At 33.2% G+C, this 24,242-nt stretch overlaps 1 protein-coding gene and 3 long non-coding RNA genes across 5 annotated transcripts in view; 1 reads left to right on the top strand and 3 right to left on the bottom strand.

Moving 5' to 3' along the window:
- Window positions 1-5,352, bottom strand: part of LOC127737489 (uncharacterized) — a 10,069-nt gene extending 4,717 nt beyond the window's left edge. Inside the window, exons 1-2 of the mRNA XM_052248223.1 lie at window positions 4,994-5,352; window positions 653-1,466 (exon numbers count right to left, since the gene is read on the bottom strand). Coding sequence (XP_052104183.1) covers window positions 653-1,466; window positions 4,994-5,106 — 927 coding nt within the window. The 5' untranslated portion in view covers window positions 5,107-5,352. The remainder of the gene's footprint in view (window positions 1-652; window positions 1,467-4,993) is intronic.
- Window positions 3,007-3,727, bottom strand: LOC127737492 (uncharacterized). Its single transcript, XR_007999572.1, has 3 exons — window positions 3,583-3,727; window positions 3,163-3,414; window positions 3,007-3,078 (listed from the first exon to the last, which is right to left on the bottom strand). It is a non-coding gene; the product is annotated as an uncharacterized LOC127737492 (long non-coding RNA).
- Window positions 3,407-16,502, top strand: LOC127737491 (uncharacterized). Its single transcript, XR_007999571.1, has 4 exons — window positions 3,407-3,533; window positions 3,849-3,932; window positions 4,017-4,177; window positions 15,431-16,502. It is a non-coding gene; the product is annotated as an uncharacterized LOC127737491 (long non-coding RNA).
- LOC127737490 (uncharacterized) lies at window positions 9,397-24,242 on the bottom strand. 2 transcript variants are annotated; one of them, XR_007999570.1, is made up of 2 exons: window positions 23,812-24,242; window positions 9,397-13,002 (listed from the first exon to the last, which is right to left on the bottom strand). It is a non-coding gene; the product is annotated as an uncharacterized LOC127737490 (long non-coding RNA). The 2 variants fall into 2 exon arrangements; XR_007999569.1 differs by lacking the exon at window positions 23,812-24,242 and adding an exon at window positions 14,702-15,437.

Raw genomic sequence — 24,242 nt, 5'->3', positions numbered from 1 at the left:
AATCCGGAATTGTCCGTCACTGTTTAATACAAAACAAAACCATTATTGTCCCCCTAATGCCGCCAAGCAATATGTCTGCATACTAAAATATGATCTGAACACATTGCCATTCAATTTTTCCTTTGCTAAAACTGCACTGAAATTGTAACCTATCTTAATGTGTGATGCTAACTCAATATTCTACTCCTTAAAACTGATATATTATGTCGTGTCGAATTATAAATGAAACGTGTATCATGGTTTCATCGAGTTCTTTAAAAAAATGTCTATACCTAGTCAGAACATTGCCCTAAAAAACATATTCAGTCCAAAGATTTTTTCCATAAAAGTGGCCGGAAAATATGGCAATTTACTCTTTTGAATATACATTGCATTGAAGTTTTGAACATTTGGTGTTCCCTTTTCATATGGCTGACAACCCACTTATTTTATTCTAAGATTAATGTACCAAGTCCTGAAAAAAATGAAAAAAATATTCGAATGAAGTCAGCTGGGAGATATACTTCTAGAAGGTAGTCAAGTATATATAGACATTGATTCACTGAAAAAAAATGTAAAATTATTCTAATGAAGTCAGCTTGGAGATATACTTCTAGAAGGTATAGACATTGATTCCATTCGTATTAGTACATTTTTATACCGTTTTTCCTACCTGTATATAGATACAATGTCGTTGTCGGTAATGATGATATCTGGTTATAAAAGCAACCAGGACATCGTGCGTTTGTGGGCGAAAGAAAATGTTTTCAGTTTGAACTTCTTCTAGCAAACACACAATCTTTTGGAATGGAAACCGATTCTGTGCCAGTTTAATAGCTCTCTGGAATTTTTCTTCAGTAGTAATTGCAGTCATGGATAGATTTTCTTGCTGTAAAAATGACGAGAACGGACTAAATGTTGAAAACCCTGCACCAAAAGACGAATGTTGTTCGGTGTTGCCTTCCCGATTTAGACAGGTTAATTTATGATTTCTCCAATCATTCCTCTGGCATACCTTGGAACAATAAAATACCTTTTTGCACTTTGAGCATTTCTTATCGGTACTTTCCTCGCAAACAGAGCATACGGTTTGATCATTTTTAGTTTCACTTTTGATTATTGTTTTGATCGTTGGCTGCAATTTCTGGTTTTCACTTTGTGGCTTCATAATTTGTATTTTTGGTTTTGTTTGACACTCATTTTTCCCAATTTCTATCTTTTCGCCATCCATCGATGTATTAAAGCCTTCGGATTGTTCATTTGGTACATTTTCTGTAGATTTGTTAAAAGTTTCCCTTTTGCTACTGATCGTTTGTATATTTGTTTTATTGCATGTCAATTTATGTTCAACCCAACCTGCTCTTTGACAAATCTTAGAGCAATAAGAAACCATGTAACACCCAGTGCATCGCTTTAAAGTTATTCCTGATCTCTGACACCTGGCACACTCCATTTGCAAAGACAGGTGAATGTTCATTGTATGTATACTGTAATAGAAAAAAAACTATTCTTTTAACTTCTGTTCTGTCCAATAAACATAGTGCTTTAAAACTACTTCGTCTGTTCGTTTTTGTTTGGTATATGTAAATTTTTTTTTTTGGGAAGGTAAGTTTAGTAATATTCATTCACGGTATAAATGCTTTGGTTGGGTCGATACCACAGCTGGCGGAGGTTCCTCCCCGCGGGTATCACCAGCCCAGTAGTCAGCACTTCTGTGTTGACGTGAAATATGATCAAATATCACAATATGGTCATAATTATAATTTAAGTTAACAGTTTACAAAGCATTGAATTTTTCGAAATACTAAGGATTTGCTATACCAGGAATAGATTGCCTTAGCTGTATTTGGCAAAACCTTTCGGAATGTTGGGTCCTCAATGCTCTTCAACTTTATTTTGCCTTTAATATTTTTATTCGAGCGTCACTGATGAGTATTTTGTAGTTAAAGCGCGCCTCTGGTATACACAATTTTAATCCTGGTAGTTGTACGACATATGGTTTAGATAGGCTAAAGGAATGTTTGTGTGCACTTCAAGCTGGTTTATAGATTCAGATTCAATATTTTATTATATATTATTTACACTATGTACCTTTACCAAGTCAGGGTGGTTTAGACAGGCTAAAGTAATGCTTGTGTGCACTTCAAGCTGGTTTATACCCGCCACATTATGTACCTTTACCAAGTCAGGCTGGTTTAGACAGGCCAAAGGAATGCTTGAGTGCACTTCAAGCTGGTTTATACCAACCACACTATGTACCTTTACCAAGTCAGGCTGGTTTAGACAGGCTAAAGGAATGCTTGAGTGCACTTCAAGCTGGTTTATACCAACCACACTATGTACCTTTACCAAGTCAGGCTGGTTTAGACAGGCTAAAGGAATGCTTGAGTGCACTTCAAGCTGGTTTATACCAACCACACTATGTACCTTTACCAAGTCAGGCTGGTTTAGACAGGCTAAAGGAATGCTTGTGTGCACTTCAAGCTGGTTTATACCCACCATATTATGTACCTTTACCAAGTCAGGCTGGTTTAGACAGGCTAAAGGAATGCTTGTGTGCACTTCAAGCTGGTTTATACCCACCATATTATACACCTTTACCAAGTCAGGGTGGTTTAGACAGGCTAAAGTAATGCTTGTGTGCACTTCAAGCTGGTTTATACCCGCCACATTATGTACCTTTACCAAGTCAGGCTGGTTTAGACAGGCCAAAGGAATGCTTGAGTGCACTTCAAGCTGGTTTATACCAACCACACTATGTACCTTTACCAAGTCAGGCTGGTTTAGACAGGCTAAAGGAATGCTTGAGTGCACTTCAAGCTGGTTTATACCAACCACACTATGTACCTTTACCAAGTCAGGCTGGTTTAGACAGGCTAAAGGAATGCTTGTGTGCACTTCAAGCTGGTTTATACCCACCATATTATGTACCTTTACCAAGTCAGGCTGGTTTAGACAGGCTAAAGGAATGCTTGTGTGCACTTCAAGCTGGTTTATACCCACCATATTATACACCTTTACCAAGTCAGGGTGGTTTAGACAGGCTAAAGTAATGCTTGTGTGCACTTCAAGCTGGTTTATACCCGCCACATTATGTACCTTTACCAAGTCAGGCTGGTTTAGACAGGCCAAAGGAATGCTTGAGTGCACTTCAAGCTGGTTTATACCAACCACACTATGTACCTTTACCAAGTCAGGCTGGTTTAGACAGGCTAAAGGAATGCTTGAGTGCACTTCAAGCTGGTTTATACCAACCACACTATGTACCTTTACCAAGTCAGGCTGGTTTAGACAGGCTAAAGGAATGCTTGTGTGCACTTCAAGCTGGTTTATACCCACCATATTATGTACCTTTACCAAGTCAGGCTGGTTTAGACAGGCTAAAGGAATGCTTGTGTGCACTTCAAGCTGGTTTATACCCACCATATTATGTACCTTTACCAAGTCAGGCTGGTTTAGACAGGCTAAAGGAATGCTTGAGTGCACTTCAAGCTGGTTTATACCCACCATATTATGTACCTTTACCAAGTCAGGCTGGTTTAGACAGGCTAAAGGTATGCTTGTGTGCACTTCAAGCTGGTTTATAGCCGCCACATTATGTACCTTTACCAAGTCAGGCTGGTTTAGACAGGCTAAAGGAATGCTTGTGTGCACTTCAAGCTGGTTTATACCCGCGACATTATGTACCTTTACCAAGTCAGGCTGGTTTAGACAGGCTAAAGGAATGCTTGTGTGCACCACATTATGTATCTTTACCAAGCCAGGCTGGTTTAGATAGGCTAAAGGAATGCGTGTGTGCACTTCAAGCTGGTTTATACCCGCCACATTATGTACCTTTACCAAGTCAGGCTGGTTTAGACAGGTTAAAGGAATGCTTGTGTGCACTTCAAGCTGGTTTATACCCGCCACATTATGTACCTTTACCAAGTCAGGCTGGTTTAGATAGGCTAAAGGTATGCTTGTGTGCACTTCAAGCTGGTTTATACCAACCACATTATGTACCTTTACCAAGTCAGGTTGGTTTAGATAGGTTAAAGGAATGCTTGTGTGCACTTCAAGCTGGTTTATACCCGCCACATTATGTACCTTTACCAACTCAGGCTGGTTTAGACAGGCTAAAGGAATGCTTGTGTGCACTTCAAGCTGGTTTATACCCGCCACATTATGTACCTTTACCAAGTCAGGCTGGTTTAGAAAGGTTAAAGGAATGCTTGTGTGCACTTCAAGCTGGTTTATACCCGCCACATTATGTACCTTTATCAAGTCAGGCTGGTTTAGATAGGCTAAAGGTATGCTTGTGTGCACTTCAAGCTGGTTTATACCAACCACATTATGTACCTTTAGCAACTTAGGCTATCCTGGTCGTGTGGTAGATGTGGTCTGTCGTACCAATTGGTATTTTTGATGATTTCTGTTCTCTTTGTTTATGTATCGACTCAGATACATATAACCCATATCTCTGTTATTTATTTTTATGTAGATAAGGTTCTGTGGGTATATTTTCGGTGATTTAAGCATTCGTTGTTAATTGGTTGGCGTAGACACAGTTTGTTTTTCACATACAGGTAAAACAGAGTGTGATCTTTTAATTTTTGTTTGTGATTTACGAACAGTATTGACATTTGGCTGCCGTTGGAGTTGTATTTTTTAATTTTTTGATATACGAGTAGTTGATCTAATACACAAAATTAGTCGCGCGCATGCAAATAATCAAAATTATTAGAAGAGTACTTTCATTGCTGTTCTTCATCCTAAAGTCATAGTTAACTCTATTTGGTATTGACAATGTATTGTTGTTTCTTGTGAATGAAGTTCATATAGTGTCTATCTGAGTTAAATATTTCCTGATAATATAACTGCTAGTAAAACAGTTGGTGAATACGTCAGAAAAAGCTCACAAAGGCACAACAAAACCAAAAGTACATTTTATATCTTGTATTTCATATTGAATTATTAGTTAATCGTCCAAATATTGTCCTATGTATTTTTACAAATATGATTATGAATGACTTACCTTATAACTGTCAATGTTTGACGACCGGAAGGACCAGCAATAACACTAGCAGGCAAATTAATTTCCAGAAAATATGTAAAAGCGAAAGTAAAAGTTGATAAGGGAGCTACCATTTGATTTTCATGGGGGGGCTAGGATGAAATTTGAAAAAAATAGGCAGGACAGGAGTTTTGAGTAAAAAAAAAGGCAGGATGAGATTATTTGCAAAAAAAAAGGCAGGATGACAATTTATGTAAAAAAAAAAGTCAGGATAAATAAAAAAAAAAAAAGGCAGGACCGAATAGAGTGAAAAATAAAAAGGCAGGACCGAATAGAGGGAAAAATAAAAAGGCAGGACAAAATTTTTCATCCTAGCCCCCCCCCCCCCCCCCCCCCCATAAAAATCAAATGGTAGCTCCCTAATTGATAAGTTTTCAAGTATTTCATTTTTTATTTACAAGTGACTATTATTGTTGTTGTTACCAATTATTTTAATCAATTGTATCTGATTTTATGCCCTTTATGGACCCTGAAATTTGAAAAAAATAGGCAGGACAGGAGTTTTGAGCAAAAAATAGGCAGGATGAGATTATTTGCAAAAAAAAAAAAGGCAGGATGACAATTTATGTAAAAAAAAAAGTCAGGATAAACTAAAAAAAAAAAAAAGGCAGGACCGAATAGAGAGAAAAATAAAAAGGCAGGACCGAATAGAGGGAAAAATAAAAAGGCAGGACAAAATTTTTCATCCTACCCCCCCCCCCCCCCCCCCCCCCCCCATAAAAATCAAATGGTAGCTCCCTTATACAGTTGTATTTAAATGTAGATCTTTCCATATATCCGTATTTTGTGAGACTATTTTTATCTTCATAACTAGACTCTGAACAGTGTTGTTATCGTCACATTAATCTTAAAACATATACCAGTTATTCCTTCTCTTATTATAATAGTTCCTAATCTTTTAATGCAGAATTGGATTTTCTTTTCGTCCGACTGAAAAGTGCGCATAAAAAGAGGGCAATTTATTCTCATTAACAGACATTGGGTGCGGGATTTTCTCGCTGTGTTGAAGACCCATTGGTGACCTTCGGCTGTTTTCTGCTCTTTGGTCGGGTTGTTATCTCTTTGACACATTCTCCATTTCCATTCTCAATTATATTGAACTTATATTTAGTATAAAGTATGATGATAAATAGCAACTAAATGTTTCTTCAATTTGCGTTTAAGTCTTGACATTAAATGCATGTGGAGGTGCATGGTCGTGTCAAGACGCGATGAGAAGGACTCCTTTTTCATACATAAAATAAACACTTGATATTAACAATGCCTTTGGTATCCTTTATAAAAGTAAAAAGCATAGAAAGCTGTCTTGGACACAGATGAAAATATTACATATGCGTGGAACAGTGATTAATTAAAATGAAATCTAAAATGGTTTTATAATAAGGATGTTGTAAAAGAGAAGGCAGAAGAGGGTTACACTAATGACTGGACCGAATGACAGGACTTAATGACAGGACCAAATGAAAAATGCTAATAACTTTTTCATTTCTCAAAGGATTAATCTCAAATTTGAAAGATGATAAGATTTCATCATTTAATATATAGATTAAAGAAAAAAAATGAGATTTTTATTTTAGAAGTTTAGAAAACTTGACCTGACCAACGCTGATAATGACAGGACATTTTTCATTTGGTCCTGTTATTCGGTCCTGTCATTCGGTCCAGTCATTAATGTAACCCGGCAGAAGATAGCACGTGGGCAATCTAAATTCATAAAGACAGGCAACACATTGAACAAAAATTTAAAGACGACCAGAAAAACAATAGTCCACACAACTGTAAACATTAAATTGAGCAACACGAACCCGGCCAAAAAAATCCGCTGATGAACTCAGATGCCTCAGAAGGGCCAACAGTTCCTGTTCTACTAGTGATATCCGTCGTGTTGTTCCTGTATAATTCGTTGATGAGTCATTACCGGTGATAAGTCATTAAACAATAGCGTAGATGTCTCTTGTCTTAATATCCTCAAGAAATAAAAAAAAAAACAACAACAAAAAAACATCGGTACTACACTGACTTGGCGCTTGTTTGTGAATAAAACATTACCTATATACTTTTATATTTCAATTCCGCGGTTGTCTGTCCCACCAACTGAAACTTTTAATAAGAGTTTAATGACGTGGGTGTAAGCAATTATAGGCAACCTATGGCCTTCATTAATGAGAAAACCCCATACCGTATAGTCAGCTATGAAAGGCCCCGACATGCAAAATGTGAAACAATTCAAAAGAGATCACTAACGGCCTAATTTATAACAAAACAATTTACGAAAAACAAATATGACAGAACAAACGACAACCACTAAACTAAAGGCTCCTGACTTGGGACAGGCACATAAAAAAGAAATGTGGCGTGTTTCTTAAAACCAGATTCAACCCACCATTTTTTTTTATAATGTCCTGTACCAAGTCAGGAATATGGCAGTTGTTATCAGACATTCCCTTTCTATGTATGTTGGCGTTTGCTTTGTTGTACTTCAGTGTTTCTGTTGTTCCGTTGTTTTCCTCTTATAGTTGATGTGTTTCCCTCGGGTTTAGTTTGTTACCCGGATTTGTTTTTGCTTAATCGAATTATTACTATTGAACAGCGGTATACTACTGTTGCCTTTGTCTGTGAGCGCTCAACCTTCCCCTAACCTGAGACATTGGTGTAACAACAAACTGTAAAAATCAGTTGCAATTGGCTTAACTCAAAAGATCGGTACGAGGCACACAAAAAAACTAACATAAAACAATAGACACAAAACACTGAAATAAGAATACTCGCACTTAATGAACGCTAGTTGAAAGCCAATTACAAATAATGAATAGATCATTATTTCTCTGACTAAAACCTACTGTAAGATTGATTCGTAGCTGGCATTCCAAATTTTATTGACTTTAAAAAATTGATAAAACTCTATAGAACATTTGCTTTTAGCAAGATGATTAACCAATCGAAAACCGAGATATATATAATAAACCATTCACTGCAAGTTTAACATTGTCATTTTCCTGTGAGAAGACGAAATAACTTACCATTTACCTACTTTGAAGGCCTGCTACGAATGATTCCGACAACAGAAATAAGTGTGTCATACACTATTTTGTTGATAAATTAATACTTATTTACGAATTTACAAGTTTCAGTGGGATAGACAACTGCGTAATCGAAATATAACGGAAGTTCGCGACTGAGTGTCATGTCTCAAAAATACGAGGTGGGTACCTTGACATGTTATATTGTATATTGGTATTTTTCCCCCCGAAGCTAATGCCTGTGTACTATGATCCTTAGAAAAGTAGAATGCTTGTTATAAAATACAATCTTTATAGATAAAGGATAGACAAAGGCCTGTTGCCACAAGAGAAAACAAGAGAAAGCAGGTACATCGACGATTAAAATATCACAATTGACAACAAAGAAAACTAACACTTAAAGCAGCAGGGATTCCTTTAATAAGTGTTGGGAAACAAAGACGCCGTAACGATCGAGCTATTTATGATGGCGACTACTGAAGGGGTTGTGACATAGATTACCACTCTAGATCTATAACCGCCGAGATACATAAACGATTTTGGATGAACGAGTCGAATGGTATATTATACAAAAGAAGGGTCAGTTGAGAATAGGAAAACTGACATCAATGCGTTTAACGTATATCCTAGTTTTCCATAACATAAACAAATAAATAATATTTTAGATATGAAGCAGACCTTTGTCTGATTAGTATTCTTAAACCCATGTTTAAATTACAGATGTAAGAACTCAAAAAACATAGTGAGAAAAAAATGTAAAATTCTATATAATTTTATTTGAAATGTACATTTTTTAGAGATACATAAAGTACCGGTACCTTATCCATGCCTCGTTAACGTTAGTATATAGCATTTCAGTGATAAGTTAGTACTTGTTGGTACACAATATACAGTTTTGATAATAAATAATGTGTAACAGAATAAAAAAAAATTAATATGATATATTCTTAGTTTAAGAAGATAGATTAATTTTTTCTGCAACCAAATTTGTAGAAGTTTTTATATTTGCCTTGTTTATTTGTCAATATTTCATAATGTTGGAGAAGGTCATTTTTAAAAATTTCAAACACATTAATTTGTTTTATTTTCTGCTCGGATATATAATATAGTTTATATATAGTAAAAAGTATGATTGTTAGAAAATCGTTAATATTGTAAGAATTTATATCGTTTATCTTGTATCCATACAATTTTACAAAAGTGATGCAAGTGATATTATATGATGTCCTATTTTAAGTTTGTCTAGTATTAGTTTCATTTGATCCCAAAATGATTTCAGATATTTGCATGTCAAAAAGTAATGTTCATAAATTTTTCAATGACATTACATATATTACATAAAGGAGTTTTAGTTATTTTCCAAGAGAAAAGTAATTGTTTGGTTGGCAAAATGCAATGTAGAAATTTCCATCTTAACATTCTCAATTTATTATCTTGGATAAAGTTAAAGATAAAGTACAACATTTGTTCTCTTTTCCTTGTATTGTTATCTAAATTAAGAATTCTGTCCCATTTTTGAAATCCTATTGCTTTCTCATAATATCTTTTTAAAAGGGAGATGTAGATATCTTTTGAGGAAAATGCTTTTATTGGTATCATTTATCCTTCTCTATCTATGAATTTAAATTCGGAGTCGGTAGCGACTTTTGTTTTAACTGATTCTTCTTTTATTTGCTCTTGAAACCACTGTTTTGGTATTGCTTTCATCAATTTAGTATATTCCGAAAACCAATTAGCATGGCAAATTAAGATAGTTTAACTAAAATCTTATTTTGATCAATTTTTCCTTTATCATCAATTATGTCATTTACAAATAAAATTTTACTGTCTATCCAATATTTGAAAATAAGATATTTATCTTTTAATTTGATATGCTTATTGTCCCATATTAGTTGCTGTCTGATATGTTTATATGTTAGTCGATCTGATTCTTTTTCAGATTTTGAATTTATCCATGATATGATTATTTTTAAGTAAAATTCTGGAACAATTAAGTTTATTAATCAAATTAATATTGTTAAAGTCCATTTTAAATATAAGGAATTCTTGTCCAAATTTGTCTAGGTAAAATTTTGGTAAGACTTTCCAATTGGGTGATGAGTCTTCATTATCAATGAGTCTTTTTATCTAAATAATATTAATGGATTGTATATATTTATCTATGTCTATCATTATAAGCCCGCCAGCATAAATTTTTTTACTTATTATAGCTCTTTGAACTATTCCATATAAAACTATATATTATTTTTTTAAATTTTGCGAGGTATTCTTATCAATTTCTGTTAGTGATGCAACATAGGTAATATTTGGTAGGATTAGTGATTTAACAAGAGTTATTTTACCTAACATAGTTAATTTTCTTTTATTCCAATCTTTAATTATTTTTTCCGATTTTTCGTATTGTTTTTGCAAGTTTAATTTTTTACACTCATTTTTATTATGTTGAAAATATATTCCTAATACTTTTATCGGTTCTTGTGTCCACTTAATGTCTTTAAAGGACTTTAAATTTCCGAGCCATATCCCCTCTGTTTTATTTCGATTAAGCTTTAAGCCTGAAAGTGATCCGAAAATTTCGATATTGTTCAAAGTTAATGAAACTTCTTGTTTTGAATTTTAAAATAAAGTGGTGTCATCTGCAAGCCGGCTTAACTTTAGAGTATGGGTTTTATTATCTAGTTTGATTTGAAAACCTTTAAAAAATTTTTATCTTTTCTTAATCTACAGGCTAGAATTTCAACAGCAAAAACGAAAATTATAGAACTCGCGGGACACCCTTGACGGATCCCGCGCTCAATGCGGAAGGGTATTGAAATCCACCCATTATTTAATATGCAACCCTTTATATATGTATATAAAGTATTTATCCACTTCAGTAAAGATTTCTGAAAGCCAAATTTCTTTAATGAACAATACATAAATTCCAATTCTTATGAGTCAAATGCCTTTGAAAAATCTAAAAAAAGTCTACGTTGAATTTTTCTGAATAGTCTATAATATCTTGGATTTGTCTAATATTAAACCCAATATATCTTTTTTTTACATACCCGTTTTGATCACTGTGAATGATTTTATGCAATACTGGTTTAAGTCTTTGTGCAAGAGAATATGCTTTAATTTTGGTATCTACATTTAATAAAGTAATTGGTCTATAATTGTCTAATTTTAACGGGTCATTTTTCTTGTAAATAAGGGTAATTAATCCTAGTTTCTGTGAATTTGTCTATTCTTGTTTCTCATAACAATGATTAAAGACATCTACAACAAAATATTGTAAGTTGGACCAGAAAGATCTATAAAATTCAATTGGAAGACCATCAATACCCGGTGTTTTGTTAAGTTTCATTTTGAAAACAGAATTTGTACATTCCTCTATTGTCAGCTTTCCTTCAATTTCATTACTTTCGAGTGTAGTTTGTTTACAGTTTATTTTTGTATTTTCAATATATTTCTCAATTTCTCCTAAATCTGGCTTAGTTGAAGTATATAAATTTACATAATAATTCCTCCCCGTTTCTAATATTTTACCTTCAGTTATTTCCCCTTGACTGTCTCTAATAGCAATAATATTTTTTCTTGTCTGTCTCGATTTCTTTAATCCCAAAAAATATTTTGTATTTTTTTCGCCTTCTTCTATCCACTTAACTCTTGATCTAATTTGTGCCCCTTTTATTTTATCAGAATATAGAGTTTGTAGCATTTCTTCGGTTTTCTTTATTGAATCTATTATGTTCGGCATTTTTTTTTTTTTTTCAGCAAGGTTGTTATCCTGAATTTCATTCAAAAGTTTTAGTTCTTGTTCTAATTCTTTAATTTCATCTCGTTTATTTACAGCTTTAAATTTACAATATTCAATAGTAGTCTCCTTTACCTCTATTTTAAACAGATCCCACACAATTGCTAAGCTTTTTCGGTTTCTTAATTTTTCATATTTATCTATTAAAGTGTTTATCTTCATTTTGATTCGACTTTAATAATACTATTGTTTAATTTGAAATAACCCTTTCCTTTCTCCCCCTGACAATGATTTATCTTAAGTGAAATCGCTAGATGGTTTGTATATTGAATTGTGGTGGGTCTTATATCAGTGTGGAGTACCCTAGGTCTCATGTCTTGACTCACGAGAAAATAATCAATTCTACTAGCTACTTCATTTTTTTTTCTTATCAAGGTAATTTTTTTTTTTTTTTTTTTGAATTTATTACTCTCCAAATGTCTATAACCTTTAGTTTTTTTATTAAACTTTTCAACGCATTTGTCTTATTTTTTATTTTTTATTTTTTGTTTATCTTTTCTATTACTTCTTTTAACTTTTATATTAAGCGTTTCATTCATATCTCCCCCTATAATAATTATACCAAGTTTATATTTTTCAATGACACTTAAAGCTTTTTTGAAGAATGTATTTCTATCTTTATTTTTGGCGTAAATGTTTACAAAAGTAAATATATTTTTATCAATTTGAAAAAAAATGTTGATGTATGTTTTGGGTTCTCCTTTTATAATCTGTTACTATTCTCAAATATCATATATTTTATGAGTTTCCAAAAATTTGAACTTAAATATAACATTAAAATGACAAGATTACAGGATAGGACTACAATACAAATAAACGGGAGAACATACAGGACAGAGACACACACAAATTAAGTGATGTTTTTTTTCCAGAAACAAATGTCGTGAGATGAGTACTTTTTATTCACCACAACATTTTACAAAATATGAAAACATCAAAACACAAATAATTGTGACAAAAATTATACATGCAGTACTGAAGTAACCTCCATCCACGTCAATATAAGGAACACTTCCTGTTTCATTTGTACGAAATCCAAACTCGCCATCTTGAAATACTGTAAGTGTTGGGTTTTTGAGTGCGACGAAGCGTCCCGGTCTTGTTATACCAGACAAACAGAGTAGCTCCAAGCACAGTTCTTCGTCGTTAATATCCTAGAAATGTAAAAAAAAAAAATATGACACCGATTACAGAGTGTCCGATTAGTGTGTCTAGATTAATCTACACCAGTCACGCAGTCACACGATACAAAGGAATACAAATGATACATTTGATATAAACGAAACGAAATGTAAATGTAATGTTTTCGATCTATGAGTTTGACTGTCCCTCTGGTATCTTTCGTCCCTCTTTTAGACAATCTTCGATGTTCAAGTAATGACAGATGTTTTGAATGTTTCGGACTCATTCACAACTTCTATAGACTTGGGACGTTTTAGAGTTTATCATATTCGTAGACACATGTCTACTGTTGAGGACCATATGTTTTTGGATGTCTTTTTATGTTTTTGTCGTAGCGTTGCTGTCTGATTGACATTCCACGTCTCTTTTTATTACAATTCATCCATTTAGTCTGTGAAAACAAGGTCAATATTCAATATTGATATTGGGCTTTGAAATTGAGAACTTTGTTGTCAAAAAGGTCTTTGATGGATGTCAAATGTAGATGTTCTTGACTGTAACACTGTTGTTGGAACGTCAGGAACATGAAAATGAAGGAATGAATAGAAAACATTTCTGTAACTTTAAGTTCATCATGGATTTTTCAAAATTAAAAAAAAATGTTAAATTCAAATGAAAATATAATTTGCAGCTTTTATATATTTACATTTAAAAAAGTCATTTGCTCCTTTTTTTCATTTTCGGTATATTTAATGAACCACAGCATCGGTTTGCATGTAGACATTTATAATTGCTAAATTTAACAAATAACTTTTTAATAACATATGTGAGGTTAAAAATAGTGTTTTTATCACTTTGTTTGGGTAAGCGAAATATTGACCCCTTCACCTTCACCAGAAAAAGATTTTTTTTAGGTAGCTGGGGTGTCTAAATATTCGACGATATTTCTGAAACTTCAGTGAGACTTCTGGGTCAATGTGCTTCCAAATTTTAATATAAAAACTGGGGGTCACGGACCTTGTTTTCTCGTTAAAATACATTGAAATTAACAAAATCACATTTATTTTATATGGGTTATATAGCTAAGGGGAAACTTAATTTTTCTTTATCGAAGAGTCATTAAACGATAAAATTTGTTAAACTTTATTGAGAGAATTGCTTTTCATCAATACATCCGAAATATCAAATACAAATAGGGGTCATGAGCCTTAATTTCTTGAAAAATTAAAAAACACAAATTGTTCTATCAAATACAATTTAATTATCATATCTGCTCTTGAATTTAAAGGATTTTTACGAAAATTTTAAATACACTTAATTTTTTTATAGTCTAATCTTTAAATTTCAAGTTTTAATTGTTTCTGTTATATATTGAATGATACTTGGTAAAACAAATTACACCAAAAAAGTAATTTTATAACATGCCCAGAAGGAATCCACATAAAATACACCCGATCTACCTCAAGAACGTTTGCAACAACTCTAACGGGTTTGTAGCCGGCTTGTGTTCTTACCCTATTCAACATCCCCCATGAATCCAGGCTGACCAACTCTCAGGACTTAAACAGAAAAACTGGACGAGCCTGGTATTTTAACGTGTTTATGGGAAGTTATTAAATACACCTATGCATAAACATTGCTGAATAAGACGCATTACCAACGAAACCCTGTCGATATTCTCTCAGTAATAGACACATATTACCACACATAACACAACCTATATATACTTACCCGAACATAAACCTTCTTATTCACTTCAGAAACCCTGTGTATTTTGCCAAGCAATATCGAATCATCTTCCACTGTTCTCAGTAAAATAAGTTCTGGTAACAAGTGTGGATAGTGTGGTATTAAATGCATTATTTCAAATGTAATATTGGAGAAGCACGTGATAATTTTGCACCCGGGAAAGACAGAAGACACTTTTACTCTTGCCTTTTCAAACAAACTTTTGTTGAGATCCCTTCTTTCAATTATACTTTCCCTAAAAAGATTCCGCCTGAAGTGATCTTCTGGACATAGTATGCTCTCTAGATGTAGTTGTTGGTTCTCTTTTCGGACATTGTTTCTGTTTTGACTGGATGTCTTGTTTTGTGCAGGCTTTGGCCATTGAAGTTGTTTTCGATTTCGCTTTCGAACCATTTTCAATCGAAAATCCGTTGGTATCACCAGCTCAGTAGTCAGCACATGAAATATCATAATGTGGTCATAATTATAATTTAACAGTTTACAAAGCTTTGAATTTTTTGAAATACTTAGGGTTTGCTATACCAGGAATAAATTACCTTAGCTGTATTTGGCAACAACTTTCGGAATGTTGGGTCCTCATTGTTCGTCAACTTTATTTTGCCTTTTAACATTTTTTAGTCGAGCGTCACTGATGAGTCTTTTGTGGACAAAACGCGCCTCTGGCATACACAATTTTAATCCTGGTAGCTTTACATCATATGGTTTAGATAGGCTAAAGGAATGCTTGTGTGCACTTCAAGCTGGTTTATACCCGCCACATTATGTACCTTTACCAAGTCAGGCTATCTTGTTCGTGTGGTAGATGTGGTCTATTGTACCAATTAGTATTTTTGACGATTTCTATTCTCCTTTTTTATGTATCGGCTCAGATACACATAACCCATATCTCTTTTATTTCTTTTTATGTAGATAAGATTCTGTGGGTATATTTTCGGTGATTTAAGCATTCGTTGTTAATTGGTTGGCGTAGACAAAGTTTGTTTTTCACATACAGGTAAAACAGAGTGTGATCTTTTAATTTTTGTTAGTATTGACATTTGGCTGCCGTTTGAGTTGTATTTTTAAATGGTTTGTCATATTATTAATTCAACAACATGAAACATATTGGATATAGTTGATCAATCTAATATACAAAATTAGGCGTGCGCATGCAATAATCAAAATTATTAGAAGAGTACTTTCATTGCTGTTCTTCATCCCAAAGTCATAGTTAACTCTATTTGGTATTGACATTATCTTGTTGTATCTTGTGAATGAAGTTCATATAGTTTCTATCTGAGTCAAATATTTCCTGGTAAAATAACAGCTAATAAAACAGTTGGTGAATACGTCAGAAAAAAACAAAAGTACATCTTATATTTTATATCTTGTATTTCATATTGAATTATTAGTTAATCGTCCAAATATTGTCCTATGTATTTTTACAAATATGATTATGAATGACTTACCTTATAATTGTCGATATTTGACGACCGGAAGTACCAGCAAATTAATTTCCGGAAAATATGTAAAAGCGAAAGTAAAAGTTTTCAAGTATTTGATTTTTTATTTTCTTTAATATTTGCATATTTGTTCCTCGGTTAGTCCCAATTGCATCGTTTAGTCGCTTAGGCATAAAGTTTGAATTTTACCAAAGAAGAAGACTTGAAGTTTATTTCTACTAGCATGGTATTAACATACGGTAGATACTTCTTATACAGTTGTATTTAAATGTAGATCTTTCCATATACCTGTGTTTTGTGAGACTATTTTTATCTTCATAACTATACTCTGAACAGTGTTGTTATCGTCACGTCAATCTTAAAACATGTACTAGTTATTCCTTCTCTTGTTATAATAGTTCCTAATCTTTAATTGGAAAAGTGCGCTTAAAAAGAGGGCAATTTATTCTCATTAACAGACATTTGGTGCGGGATTTTCTCGTTGTGTTGAAGACCCATTGGTGACCTTCGGCTGTTTTCTGCTCTTTTTCACACATAAAATAAACACTTAATAATAACATTTGCCTTTGGTATCCTTTATAAAAGTAAAAAGCGTAGAAAGCTCTCTTGGACACAGATGAAAATATTACATATGCGTGGAACAGTGATTAATATAAATGAAATCTATGATGGTTTTAGAATAAGGATTTTGTAAAAGAGAAGACAGCACGTGAGCAATCTAAATTCAAGAAGACAGGCAAAACATTGAACAAAAATTTAAAGACGACCAGAAAAAGAATTGGCCACACAACTGTAATCATTAAATTGAGCATCACAAACCCCGCCAAAAAAAAAAAAAAAAAAAAAAAAAAAAAAAAAAAAATCAGTACTACACTGACATAGGCGCTTGTCTGTGAAAAACATTACCTATATTCTTTTATATTTCAATTCCGCGGTTGTCTGTCCCACCAACTGAAACTTTTAATAAGAGTTCAATGATGTGGGTGTAAGCAATTATAGACAACCTATGGCCTTCATTAATGAGAAAACCCCATACCGTATAGTCGGCTATGAAAGGCCCCGACATATAAAATGTGAAACAATTCAAACGAAAAACTAACGGCCTAATTTATAACAAAACAATTTACGAAAAAACAAATATGACAGAACCAACGACAACCACTAAACTAAAGGCTCCTGACTTGGGACAGGCACATAAAAAAAAATGTGGCGTGTTTTTTAAAACCAGATTCAACCCACCATGTTTTCTTAAAATGTCCAATACCAAGTCAGGAATATAGCAGTTGTTATCAGACATTCCCTTTCTATGTATGTTGGCGTTTGCTTTGTTATAGTTCAGTGTTTCTGTTGTTCCGTTGTTTTCCTCTTATAGGTGATGTGTTTCCCTCGGTTTTAGTTTGTTACCCGGATTTGTTTTTGCTTAATCGAATTATGACTATTGAACAGCGGTATACTACTATTGCCTTTTTTTAACGTCTGTGAGCGCTAACCTTCCCCTTACCTGAGACAATAGTGTAACAGGTCAACATTAGAACAAACTTTAAAAATCAGTTGCAATTGTCTTAACTCAAAAGATCGGTACGAGACACACAAAAAAACTAACATAAAACAATAGACACATAGCACCGAAATAAGAATACTCGCACTTAATGAACGCTAGTTGAAAGCCAATTACAAATAATGAATAGATCATTATCTCTCTGACTAAAGACTACTGTAAGATTGATTCGTAGCTGGTATTCAAAATTTTATAGACTTTACAAAATTGATGTAACTCTATAGAACATTTATTTTAAGCAAGAGGATTTACCAATCGGAAACCGAGATATATATAATCAATCATTCACTGCGAGTTTAACATTGTCATTTTGCTGTGAGAAGACGAAATAACTTACCATTTACCTACTTTGAAGGCCTGCTACGAATGATTCCGACAACAGAAATAAGCGTGGCATACACTGTTTTGTTGATAAATTAAACAAACAAACAACGGTAAATTGCCGGCTCATCTGCATGTTCCACTAAAGAATTGTCCATTAGATTGACTAAAATTCTGTCCGCAGTGAAAGAGGGTCTTCAGAAATGCTGTGAAACTGTTTACTCGCGTAGTGGTATTAACCATATGTGGATTCTTAAAAACTCTAAAGAACTTCTGGATAGTTTTAAATCCCGGTCTTTTTCTGAAATTAGTTCTATCAAAACTTTTGATTTTTCAACCTTGTATACCACCATTCCCCAATGTGAAATTGAAAAACCGTCTAAAAGAAATAATCCACAATGCTTTTCATCATAAAAATGGTAGCATACGCTATAAATTTATTACTTTGGGATACCATAAGGCATATTTTGTTAATAGTGAACAAAAGGGTAAAACATGCTACACAGAGGAACAAGTGATCAGTATGCTGGAGTTTCTTATTGACAACATATTTGTTGAATTCGGAGGTAGACTTTTTCAACAAATTATCGGCAATTCTATGGGAACGAACTGTGCGCCTCTCCTTGCCGACCTCTTCTTATTTTCAGATGAATCGGAGTTCCTTCAGACACTTGTCAAAAACAAGAAGATCAAAGAAGCCAGGTTATTTAATTTCACTTTCAGATATATTGATGATGTTCTTTCCATTAACAATCCGAACTTTTCTGATTGGGTTATATTAATATATCCACCAGAACTAGAAATTAAAGAAACAACAGACACGGCTTCCTCCGCCTCATTTTTAGACTTATACCTCGAATTTGACATGCACAGTCATCTCAGTCCCAGAATCTATGACAAACGAGACGATTTTAATTTTGAAATTATCAATTTCCCCCACCTTAGTAGCAATATACCAACTTCACCTGCATATGGGATATACATTTCCCAACTTATTCAGTATTCAAGAGCTTGCAGCTCCTACTCAGACTTTGTAAAACGTCACCAGTGTCTGAGCAGAAAGTTGATAAACCAGGGGTATGTCAAAGAACGTCTCGTCCTTTTTCTAAAAAAGTTCATCGGAAGGTACCAAGAACTTGTTGATAAATATTCCGTATCAACTTCACAAATAATACACGATGGTCTTGAATTATAGATGTTGCGTACTGACGTTGTTTATCATCTTAATAACGTGTTATAGTATTCTTTTATTTATCTTTATTATTATTACTTTTACTGTTAAGTCTGTTTTTTTGAGATATCCATTTGTCGTGACTCTGTGCTTATGTATCCCGTCATACTTTGAACGACAAAATTATTTTATTTATTAATATTACTTTTACTGTTGAGTCTGTTTTTTGTGATATACATTTGACGTGACTCTGTACTTATGTATATCGTCATACTTTGTACCACACAATTATTTTATTTTATTTATTAATATTACTTTTACTGTTAAGTCTGTTTTTGTTATATCCATTTTACGTGACTCTGTATTTATGTATCCCCTCATACTTTGAACGACAAAATTATTTTATGTCTACCTGTGCGAATTTCAAACGCGCGATTTTACGCCAGTACTTCAAACCTTCCATCCTTTATGGGTGGATTTTACATAGATACATAAAATCGTATAATATAAGCAAAATGAGGATTTTAAATTTGATGTATGCATTTTTGTGCTTCTTCGTTATATTTATTTGTTTTTATAATGATTAAGATGATAACACAATGTTGACCTCTGTACCCCTATTTTTGACATTTTTACCTATTGTGTCTCTTTGTTTTGTTCACGCATCGTTGTCAATATAATGGAATTTGATGCGACTGTCATACAAGTGAGAGGTTTAGCTAGCTATAAAACCAGGTGCAATCCACCATTTTCTACATAAGAAAATGCCTGTACCAAGTCTGGAATATGACAGTTGTTATCCATTCGTTTGATGTGTTTGTTTTTTTTTATTTGCCATTTGATTGGGGACTTTCCTTTTTGAATTTTTCTCGGAGTTCAGTATTTTTGTGATTTTACTTTTTAATACTTATTTAAGAATTAACAAGTTTCAGTGGGATAGACAACCGCGTAATCGAAATATAACGGAAGTTCGCGACTGAGTGTCATGTCTCAAAAATACGAGGTGGTTACCTTGACGTGTTATATAGTATATTGGTATTTTTCCCCCCGAAGCTAAATTAAATGCCTGTTTACTATGATCCTTAGAAAGGTAAAATGTAATAAAATACAATCTTTATAGATAAAGGATAGACAATAGCCTGTTGCTGCAAGATAAAACAGGTACATCGACGATTAAAATATCACAATTGACAACAAAGAAAACTAACACTTAAAGCAGCAGGGATCCCTTTAAGGTAGATATGGTGTCTTCCTCCATCTTGGATTTTGAAATACCAGAAAACAATCGGTCTAGATCTTTAAGAAAATGTGCAAGCTTTGAGAGTAGTAGGTAATTCATGTGTAAGAATTTTCATTTCAATATAGAAAATGACATGTTTTATCATATTTATGGTTGTATTTTACAAAAAACAGAATACTTTTGTTCGATTCAATTTTTTCCAACTTTGCCACATAAGGGGAGGCAACTCAAATGTAAGGGCAGATAATTCAGATAAAGTTATTTTTACAATAGAATGTGTTAGGAATTTACCTTTTTTATTATGTAGCAAGAAAACGGGTCCCGTGACCCCATTTTTTCTTTTTCTTATCTGAAAGCATAATATTTAAACTATCTTCTCATATTTTATCTCAAAATTCTATGGTGTAGTTTTCGTTTTATTGCAGAAAATTGGGTTTTCAATGCATAATCTATACAAAATCTGTCAATTTTGCGCAACCTGTAGCGTGAAAATAAGCCCCGTGACCCATTTTTTTTATTATTTTTAAAAAAAAAGCATGATATAAACTACATTTTGGCAAATTATTAAAAAATTCTATGAATTATAATTTAGACACCCCATCTACCTTAATAAGTGTTGGGAAACATAGACACTGTAACGATCGAGCTATTTATGCTGGCGACGACTGAAGAGATTGTGACATAGATTACCGCTCTAGTTCTATAACCGCCAAGATACATAAACGATTTTGGGTGAACGAGTCGAATGGTATATTACACAATAGAAGGGTCAGTTGAGAATAGGAAAACTGACATCAATGCGTTTATCGTAGATCCTAGTTTTCCATAACATAAACAAATAAAATAATATTTTAGATATGAAGCAGACCTTTGTCTCATTAGTATTCTTAAACCCATGTTCAAATTACAGATGTAAGCACTCACAAAACAAAGGGGTCATTGAGTTAACAAATATATCTGAAAGTAAGAAAAAAATGTTGATGTATGTTTTGGGTTCTCCTTTTATAATCTATTCTCAAATATCATATATTTTATGAGTTTCCAAAAATTTGAACTTACGCATTATATTAAATAAAGGCAACAGTAGTATACCGCTGTTCGAAATTCATAAATCGATTGAGAAAAAAAGAAATCCGGGTTACAAACTAAAACTGAGGAAACACATCAAATATGAGAGGAGAACAACGACACAACAGAAACACAACACTAAAATGCAACACACACAGAAACAATTTATAATATAACAATGGCCATTTTCCTGACTTGGTACAGGACATTTTAAGAAAAAATGGTGGGTTGAACCTGGTTGTGTGGCTAGCCAAACCTCCCGCTTTTATGGCAATGTTAAATATAACATTAAAATGACAAGATTACATGATAGGACTACAATACAAATAAACGGGAGAACATACAGGACAGAGACACACACAAATTAAGTGATGTTTTTTTTTCCCAGAAACAAATGTCGTGAGATGAGTACTTTTTATTCACCACAACATTTTACAAAATATGAAAAAAATCAAAACACAAATAATTGTGACAAAAATTATACATGCAGTACTGAAGTAACCTCCATCCACGTCAATATAATGAACACTTCCTGTTTCATTTGTACGAAATCCAAACTCGCCATCTTGAAATACTGTAAGTGTTGGGTTTTTGAGTGCGACGAAGCGTCCCGGCCTTGTTATACCAGACAAACAGAGAAGCTCCAAGCACAGTTCTTCGTCGTAAATATCCTAGAAATGTAAAAAAATATATGATACCGAATACAGAGTGTCCGATTAGTGTGTCTAGATTAATCTACACCAGTCACACGATAAAAAGGAATACAAATGATATATTAGATCTAAACGAAACAAAATGTAAGTTAGACAATCCTCAATGTTCAAGTAATGACAGATGTTTTGAATGTTTCTGACTCATTCACAACTTCTATAGACTTGGGACGTTTTAGAGTTTATAATATTCGTAGACACATGCCTACTGTTGAGGACCATATGTTTTTGGATGTCTTTTTTATGTTTTTGTCGTAGGTTTGCTGTCTGATTGACATTCCACGTCTCCTTTTATTACGATTCATCCATTTAGTCTGTGAAAACAAGGTCAATATTCAATATTGATATTGAGCTTTGAAATTGAGAACTTTGTTGTCAAAAAGGTCTTTGATGGATGTTAAATGTAGATGTTCTGGACTGTAACATTGTTGTTGGAACGGCAGGAACATGAAAATGAAGGAATGAACAAAAAACATTTTTGTAACTTTAAATTCATCACGGATTTTTCACAATTAAATTAACTGTTAAAGTCAAATGAAAATATAATTTGCAGCTTTTATATATTTGCATTTAAAAAAGTCATTTGCTCTTTTTTCCCATTTTCTGTATATGTAATGACCCACAGCATCGGTTTGCATGTAGATATTTATAATTTCTAATTTTAACAAATAACTTTTTAAAAATTAACATATGTGAGGTTTAAAATAGTGTTTTTATCACTTTGTTTGGGTAAGCGAAATATTGACCCCTTCACCTTCACCAGAAAAAGAATTTGTTTTTAGGTAGCTGGGGTGTCTAAATATTCGACGATAAATATTTCTTAAACTTCAGTGACAGACTTGTGGGTCAATGTGCTTTCAAATTTTAATATAAAAACTGTGGGGTCGCGGACCTTGTTTATTCGTTAAAATACATCGAAATTAACGAAATCACAGTTATTTTATATGGGTTATATAGTTAAGGGGAAACTTAATTTTTTCCTTATTAAGAGTCATTAAACGAATTTGTTAAAATTTAATGAGAGAATTGCTTTTCATCAGTGCATCCGAAATATCAAATACAAATAGGGGTCATGAGTCTTAATTCCTTGAAAAATTAAAAAAAAACCAAATTGTTCTATCAAATACAATTTAATTATCATATCTGCTCTAGATCTTGATTTTAAAAGGATTTTTAAGAAAATTTTAAATACACTTAATTTTTTAATTGTTTCTGTTATATATTGAATGATACTTGGTAAAACAAATTAAACAAAAAAAGTATTTTTATAACATGCCCAGAAGGGATCCACATAAAATACACCCGATCTAACTCAAGAACGCTTGCAACAACTCTAATGGGTATGAAGCCGGCTTGTTTCTATCCCTATTCAACATCCCCCATGAATCCAGGCTGACCAACTCACAGAACCTAAACAGAAAAAACTGGACGAGCCCAGTATTTAAATGTGTTTATGGGTAGTTATTTAATTCACCTATGCATAAACATTGCTGAATAAGACGCATTACCAACGAAACCCTGTCGATATTCTCTCAGTAATAGACACATATAACCACACATAACACAACCTATATATACTTACCCGAACATAAACCTTCTTATTCACTTCAGAAACCCTGTGTATTTTGCCAAGCAATATCGAATCATCTTCCACTGTTCTCAGTAAAATAAGTTCTGGTAACAAGTGTGGATAGTGTGGTATTAAATGCATTATTTCAAATGTAATATTGGAGAAGCACGTGATTATTTTGCACCCGGGAAAGACAGAAGACACTTTTACTCTTGCCTTTTCAAACAAACTTTTGTTGAGATCTCTTCTATCAATTATACTTTCCCTTAAAAGATTCTGTCTGAAGCGATCTTGTGGACATGGTATGCTCTCCAGATGCAGTTGTTGGTTCTCTTTTCGGACATTGTTTCTGTTTTGACTGGATGTCTTGTTTTGTGCAGGCTTTGGCCATTGAAGTTGTTTCCGATTTCGCTTTCGAACCATTTTCAATCGAAATATGAAAT

This window comes from Mytilus californianus, unplaced genomic scaffold, assembly GCF_021869535.1.
Source record: "Mytilus californianus isolate M0D057914Y unplaced genomic scaffold, xbMytCali1.0.p SCAF_4, whole genome shotgun sequence".
Lineage (NCBI taxonomy): Eukaryota > Metazoa > Mollusca > Bivalvia > Mytilida > Mytilidae > Mytilus > Mytilus californianus.
The sequence above is the reverse complement of the archived record's forward strand: the minus strand, read 5'-3'. Positions and strand labels throughout refer to the sequence as shown.